This window comes from Melanotaenia boesemani, chromosome 5, assembly GCF_017639745.1.
Source record: "Melanotaenia boesemani isolate fMelBoe1 chromosome 5, fMelBoe1.pri, whole genome shotgun sequence".
NCBI lineage: Eukaryota > Metazoa > Chordata > Actinopteri > Atheriniformes > Melanotaeniidae > Melanotaenia > Melanotaenia boesemani.
The window spans coordinates 12,574,128-12,582,185 of record NC_055686.1 but is presented as its reverse complement, the minus strand read 5'-3'; the positions used below and the strand labels follow the sequence as shown (position 1 = coordinate 12,582,185).

At 39.2% G+C, this 8,058-nt stretch overlaps 1 protein-coding gene across 8 annotated transcripts in view; it reads right to left on the bottom strand.

Moving 5' to 3' along the window:
- Positions 1 to 1,275: 1,275 nt before the first annotated feature.
- dysf (dysferlin, limb girdle muscular dystrophy 2B (autosomal recessive)) overlaps positions 1,276 to 8,058 on the bottom strand; it is a 104,362-nt gene continuing 97,579 nt past the window's right edge. For all 8 annotated transcript variants that reach the window (XM_041984990.1, XM_041984991.1, XM_041984992.1 and 5 more), the window contains 4 exons: positions 5,916 to 6,088; positions 5,722 to 5,831; positions 5,490 to 5,637; positions 1,276 to 3,744 (listed from right to left, as the gene is read on the bottom strand). In XM_041984990.1, the coding sequence (XP_041840924.1) occupies positions 3,688 to 3,744; positions 5,490 to 5,637; positions 5,722 to 5,831; positions 5,916 to 6,088 (488 nt within the window). In that variant the 3' untranslated portion in view covers positions 1,276 to 3,687. The remainder of the gene's footprint in view (positions 3,745 to 5,489; positions 5,638 to 5,721; positions 5,832 to 5,915; positions 6,089 to 8,058) is intronic.

Here is an 8,058-nt window from a genome sequence, read left to right as displayed (position 1 = left end):
TTGGCAAAGACAAAGAGGCTATTAGAGTTGAGGTTGGACTATTTGAATATTTTGCTGGTCTAAGAAAAAACAAGTATATGTTTTTGTGTTTTCTCTTCATTCTTGTAAATACGTAGGTAATCCTTGCACTGGAGTTTTGGATATTTTGGACACTGTTAAGCACAGTTTGGGAGCAACGAGCACAATAAACCACCAACAACTGAAGAGAGACTGAGCCTGTTTTATGGGTTGATAAAGAACCCCGCCACAAGTGAAGTCAGAAGGTGGGATGGCGAGTACTGGGGAAAAGGGCAGCTCACCCTCTACGACGAACTGGATTGCGCTCACAGGCAAAGGATAACTTGGACCATGGCAGCAGGTGGGGAGGAAACCGGGTGAGGAGGAGGTGAAGTCTCAGCCTGTTCCTGGGTTGTCAGGTTGTTGACTGACCTAGTCATGGTGGTGAAGACCTTCTCGGAGGCCCAGCTTTTGCTGCCATGTTGAAAGTGTTCATGTTTGTTAAAATAACTATGTTCTTACACTCTTTAATATCTCAATTAGTATTTTTGGTAGGAATGTGGTAGTGGCCTGGGACAGTGTGTGTGTGTGTGTGTGGGAGACGGGGTATATGTGGTAGGGGGCCTGTGCCCCAGTAGAGCTTCATGCCTAGCAACGCCCCTGAGTAGTAGTAATGTCATCACTTTCAGGCCACCAAGTTCTGCAGTAACCAGATCAGACCAGCAAAGACCAGATTCTATATACCACGCACAGCCAAATATTCCTCAATACCAAGTGGGAGAGGACATTGAAATCTACTTACTATGTTTTGAAAGAATTGCTAAGACCTGGAAGTGGCTAGAGAGTGAATGGGCATGCAGACTGGTTCCACTTCCCTCAGGGAAAGCCCTGGATGCTTATATCTCCATGGATGAGGATGGAGCTCACTCTTACAGAGACCAGAAAGCAGCTTTATTAAGCAAGTTTGACATATCACCTGAGACATACAGACAAAAGTTTCGCTATGCATCTGTGCCAGCTGGAGAAATGCCCAATGAGAAATATCACCACTTAAAGGACCACCATTGGATCCAGCCAGAGCAACAGACCAACAAGGAGATCAAGATCACTCCTGGAACAACTTCTTCACTTCCTGTCTCCAGATGTGAGAGCCTGGATGAAGGAGCGTGAACCAGCAGATGGATTCAAAACAGCAAAATTTGCTCTACAGTACCTCAACACACAGAGAGGATAACCTTCTACATAATCTATTAGTACTAAATCAAAATCAACATACACTGAACAGAAATGCAGTTTATTGATAATACAGAATAACGCGGTGTACACTGTATTGCTTTTTGCAGATATGAGGACAGATACACATCATGTTCCGGATACATTCAGTCTGCATTTTACTGGCATTAAACCTTTTTACATCAGCAAATGGACTCGTCTCAAACCTGTACATGCAAAAAATGATTCCAGATTAAACATGTCGGTCATCATTGTTTCTGCTTAGTGCAGTTTAATGGCATCACTTTAGAGGTGAGGAGCTTGTGTTTCATGTTTATGCTCATTTACCTTTAACTGAAAACTTCATAAAAATCCAACTGAAAAATTATCCAAACTCACAGAAACTTGAAACACACCTGCAAGAACTTTATATTTGCTTCACGTTGAGGCAAGAGATGATGCTTCTGCATGTAAAAAGCAGCAAAGCTAGAAGCTAAAGGCACATTGCATCCACTGGCAGGAAGAACATCGGGCAAAAACAGAGCCAAGTTTGCATTAGGAAGGCTTCTGGATTATTCACTGTAAACACAACTTACAGCATTCTTGTCTGAATAAATCTAGTTCAGATCAGCTGTAGTGTTTAAGGCTCGCTCAGATGTTTAAAGATCTGAAACAAAAACACATATTTAAGTTTAAATAAATGCTTCTTCCATGATGAGCTTTTTTCTGTTTCCTCCTATGATTATCAAGCTTGTTTCTCTCTTGTTTATATGCATGAATCCACCCAGAGGCAACACTGATATCCATTAATAAGTTTAAAGCTGTTGGACTTATTTATTTACTGTTTGGAGGAAATCTTTAACAATGCTAAAGCAGAGTAAGCTTTAAATGTTACATTTTCAGTAAGTTTGGTTTACTTACAATAAACACTTCTTTTCTTTAATTAATTATTTTTTTATAGAATAAACACTTCTACACATCAGGTATAAATGAGAGTGATTTGATCTATGATAATAAACCAGAAGCAGTTTTGAATGTAAAATGGGTTTTGTGTTTAATTCTTACCACCTATTTGAAGAAAATTCTATTAAATGAGCTCTGTGTGACTTTTGTTTAAGAGGCCTGATTAAGTTTTAATCAGCTGCCATAAACCAAAACTGAACCCAACTGAATCAAGTCAACTTTTCCACTCAGGTCTGGACCAAAACAAACTGAGTGAGCGAACCCAGAGGGAAAAAAAACTCAAAATTTAGAAACTTCAATAAAAGATTAAATTGGATTTGAATATTTCAATCATGCGTATTTTAAATTGTGATTGATTTCTTTTTTTAATCTGTGTTTTGCTTTGCTCATGGAAAGAGCTGGAAATATTACTGAATTAAGCCCCTCACACACACAGACACACACATACACAGTTATATGTCCTTATCTGCCTAGATGATCTATCTCAGACCTGATTTGTACAAATAAAGCTCAAGCTCTGAGATCAACAAGAGCAAATCCCAGACTTAACCTGCTGAACCCTGAGAGCACTGCAAGAAAGAAGGCGGTGGGAGACCCGGTGAGGAACTGGGGAACAGGAGGAAGCAGAGGAAGAGGAGGCAAAGGGACATGATGAAAAGAGAGAAAAGTGTTAATGAGAAAAAAAAGGAAAAATAAAAAAGTAAGGGGGTGTGAAGAAGCAAAGACTAGGAAATTAGGAAAAAGGAAGGCTAAGGACGATCTGAAAAGGGGTGAAAATCAGACAAGTGGGGAAAAAATAAAGAGCTGATGAGGGCTTTATAATGTTTGAACTGGTAACCACTAAGAAATCCCACCACACCTGAAGGCATCACATACGACCACACATACTGCGTGACCCACTTCAAAGCAGCGTAGAGAAGAAAATGATGTAAAGCAGTGATTCAAAGAGCATAACTTGAAAATTCCCTTCCCGTTTTAACCTCAGATTGAACTTTTGGAGCAATAAAGTTTGACATTTTGAATCCATTTAGGCTGCCTGACTTCACTGTGCGTCTTGCTGGGAAACAGTGGGTGGGAAAAAGATCAAGCAACATCAAAATCTTTGAATTTGTCTCTGCTGTTTTGCGTTTGCAGAGTTTTTTTTTTTGGTTTTTTTTTATCCTGCTTCATTTCTGCATGGAGTCAGAAGATATGAAAGCGGTGATGGAGGCATGACAAGGATGCAGACGTCACGCGCCAAGATCTGATAAACCCTTTGGAAATCCTTTCATAACAGTAGTGCAGAGTGGGTGGAACTAATAAAGGCACAGACACATTATCACTCATAGCTATTGCTGATCAGGTCTACCTGTACAAAACAGTGTCTAGAACTCATCTTTGCTCATCCTCGCAGCTTCAGAGGAGGACATAAAAAGGCTTAAAATGAGAAAAATAAAGTTCAGCCTTATATGGCTTATTTCACTTGTGTCCTTCTGTTCACATTTCCATTTCTCTTCCTTCCTTTTCTCTTCATCATCACTCTGCAGCCTTGGCTGGACCAAAAGGTGCAACCATCTTCATAGCAGCATAGTTCTGTAAAGTGAAAACACAAAAAGGATGCATGAGATTATTTTACTCCTCCTTTTGAGAAAGTCCAATTTCTCAATCCCTGGTGTTTCTGGGATTTTAAACTTTAAATTTACCCCCATAGACTATAGACAAATATCAAACCTCCCTTTTATTTGTGAAATAATCTTTTTAAAAGCAGGGTTGGACTTTCTGGCACAATACTTAACTGGTCTTATTTAAAAGACAGAGACTATTTTGTGTGATTATAGGTAAAGATAAACCTGAACAAACAAAGAAACCTGCAGAGTTCACCTAGGCTCCATCTTGGGGCCACTGCTGTTCAACATCTACATCAGGGCTACTCAATTTGGTCCTACAAAGGCTACAGTCCTGCAGTTTTTCAGTGTCTCCCTGCTCCAACACACCTGACTCAAATGAAATGTGTGTCCAAAAACCTATGAAGTTCTGCACAATGACTCATTAATTATAACAATAAATGACAATAATTATACCGATGACACGCAAGTCTACATAACCATCTCAACAGGAGACTTTAGCTCGATCCAAACACCAATCAAATGCATTGAATACATTCATGTACCAGAACTTCCTTCAGTTAAATGAAGACAAAACTGAACTGAACTGACAGCTTCTGGAGCTGAGGAAGAAAGAAGAGAATTGGCATTCAGCTTCAAACAATGTGGTTAAAAACAAACCAACCAACCAATCCAAGAGTGGTCAAAGACTTAGGCTGTGTCCGAATGTCCACCCTACTCCCTAACCCCTCGTTCACTACATAGGGCACTCATCTCTTGGCAATTTGGACATGAAGCTGCCTATTTTTTCCTTGCTGTCACCAGCCATCACAATGGCAACCACAACGAGTTAAGATGTCATTCCAAATCCAATCCAAAGTTTTGTGTAAATATTTTTATTTTTATTCTTTATGTTGTATTTTATTGTTTGTTTGCTTATAGGTAATTTTGAACCGCTCGTCTTTTTTGTTTTGTTTTGTTTTTTTTTTTTGTTTGTTTTTTTATGCCTCCTTGCGCCATGTTGAGCTTCTGCCCACAATGCATTGTGGTCTATATTGACCCATCAAGTGACCATGCTCACTACTTTTCAAGATGGGTTGTGGGTAATTTTGAGTGCACTACAATTTTCTCGCCGGACATTCGGACACTCCTACAAAATGGTGTGGCCCCTATATAGGACACTACCGTTCAAAAGTTTGGGGTCACTTCCCTATTGAATCCCATGGCAAAGTGACCCCAAACTTTTAAATGGTAGTGTATATGTAGGGATTAGGGTGCACATTCGGACACAGCCTTAGACCTGAATTTTAGTAGTCATTATAAACCCCATAACATAACTGTATAAAAACAAAATAAACTCACTTGAAAATAAGGAAAAAATGACAAAAAGAAAAAAACTGTAATTGAAATAAAATACAATTAAGTATTAAATGAATAACAATAGATAAAACCAAAGAAATAATAAATGGATTCTATAAAATAAAATTATAAATTAAAATCAGTCAACAAAATAAAAAGAAAATAAAGAACGGCTAGAAGCTGTTTGTCACAAGTTTGCAATCATCTTAATGAAGGGATTAAGATGGACGGGAAGTCGGCCTGTTATCACTTAAAGAGCATCTCTCTTATAAAAATTTAGCTATGCTATACAAACCTGCCTTGCCATAAAATGTATGTATGTAATAAAATGTAAACATGGACTAGATTTTTTGTTTTGTTGTGTTTCAAACTTGCCGGGAAGGAGTAAAGAAATACGCCCAGGAAGAGGAGAATGAAGAAGAGGATAATAAAGAGGATGATAAGCCACTTGAACCGCCTCCACAGGATGAACCTGAGGGTCTTATAGGGGGAGGAGAACCACAGGAAGGACGTCTCTGGACGCCTGATGAGAGGACCAGGAGGAGAGAGGAAGAGGATGAGTTTGTGTATATGTGAGTATTTTTATGTTCTTGTGTGTGTGACATACTGAGGCTCCTCTAGATGAGGGTTCATGTTGGGTTCATCTCTGCCGAGGCCGGCTGGTCTCTCCTCTTGCTCCTGCTCTGTCACAATCTCCAAAGACATCTCCACCTTCCCCTGGAATAACGTAGAAGAGACAAATCATAGAAAGCATTCATAGAAAGTATCCATCCTTCCTGCAGCTCAGGTGTGTTTTCTCACAGCGATAATCTTCTCTCCATTCTGCTCGCAGGTGCAGGGCCACCACCCTTTCACCGTCTTTTGTTCAAACAGAGACACCAGTTTGTCCACCGGCTGGTCGAGCAGCTGCAGGGTGCATTTCTCTGAAGACTTGGCGGGACGCAGCATGTGGTTCAGGTCCATCACCAAGTGGCCTGAAGACACATTTAAAGCAACTTCTTAAGTGGACAGGCTACGAGGAAATTAGCATATCTGGCTGTCTAATGATGTTTTCTGTCAAAAGAAGTCAGTGCAACTCACAACAATCTTTTTTTTATATTTAGTGTTCCCTAAATCAGGCAAAAGGCACAATATAAGTCCTTATACACGTAACGTAAAGGCATAACTGGGTGCATAAGTTTTCTGAGTGGTGAGCCTGGACAAAAGCAGAAGAAGAGAATGAGAAGAGGAAAGAAGAAGAAATTGGAGCTTGATGGGGAACATGTTATTTAAGACTCAAAAGGTAAGAGGATAAATAAAGGGAACATATGAGATGTGAAGGAAGATATAAACTGAGGACAACAGAGGAGAAAAAAATAAAAAGTTAGGAATGAGAGATTCCAAGATCTTCTAGATCAGGCGTGTTGGAGCAGGGACACATTGAAAACCTGCAGGACTGTGGCCCTCGATGACCGGAGCTGGACACTCCTGTTTTAGATTCTCGTAAGTAGCTGTGTTTACATTCAAATGTATCTGAGCCCATTTTACCAAACTTTCTAAAAACTTAGATATATAGTTATCACTTGTTGGCTCACTGGGGTGATAACTTTATTTGCATGAAAGGGGACTAAAACAAATGAAATCTTAGCCAGAAAACATCAAACTTCATTGTCTAACAAAAATTTTCTTGAGGAAGAATAAAAATGTTTGCCATGACCAGGTACAGATCATTTTAAGTTGCACGCTTATTTTAAACAAGTCTCTTGAAAATGAGACAATGTCTCTCAATGAGATTACCGCTGTTTGGCACAAACTTTTAAATACATTGTGATTATTGTTTTCTTTAATGTGTAATGTGCAACCCAAAAACACACATCAAAAATATGGAGGAAATGAATCATTTGTTCACATGCTAACAAGTGGAGAAAATAATTGGTTTTTGGTTGTGAAAATATTTTAATATTAAATGATCTCTGTTGACTGATTAGCCAAAAAAGTTAATTTCTGAAGAAGCTGGAGGTGGTGTCATGTGCTGTACTGTTAGGATCCATGCAGAGGAAGGAAAGAAGCTGGGCTAAGAGGCAGGACACAGACAGGTTAACTTTACTAAGAATTTACTTAACAATAACAAGAATTAAACCTAAAGTAGAACCAAAACCAGGGCCGGTTCTAGGAATGCATACATGAGGGGGCAGGCATAAATTTGAAGGGGGCATTATGAGTACATACTTCAGCATTTTCTTGTTGTTGTTTTTTAAGTGTTTCTTTAACGGAACTGTGCTGTTAGTGGAGTCCAACTTCAAAGAAATGGATTGCACTTTGTCAGGCCTCTACTCTAAGACCTGTCCAGCTTGGGTGTCCCACCTGAAACCAAAGCTCCTGCTGGTATAGCTCTTAGAGTCACTGAGGCACGCAAACCCCCTGACCACAATAAGGTGGCAATCCCTCAGGGGGGGAACAGAAAATATCAATAACAAAATGAAGTAAGAAAAAAGAAAAGAATGATCCATTATCAAAGCTTTAACAACCAACAAAATAACAATTGCCCTATTGGACAGCCATTAGATGTCTAAGCATTTTGAATAAATTTGAAACTAATAACAATAAACTCAACTATCTGTGTGTTTGTTTCTGTCTGTATATAGACCATAATGATTAAAGAATCATAACTATCAAGCACAACAATAACAGAGCAAAAAATTAAACCCCCTACCAAAATAAGGCAGTGAACCTTCAGGGGGAAATAATGATAATAATAAATGAAAATGAGTAAAAACTAAATGATCCTTCATCAAAATTTTAAGAACCAACAAGGCATACATGAAGCTCTGAGCTGAACTGCTGAAAGCAGCGGGAATGTAGAGTGAAACTTTCTGTTATTTTTTTCTTCAAACTAGCATGCTGAACTAAAGGCTGGGCGGAGCTTGAGGGGTCTCATATGCGCAGCTCGTTTTCCCTCAGTCTA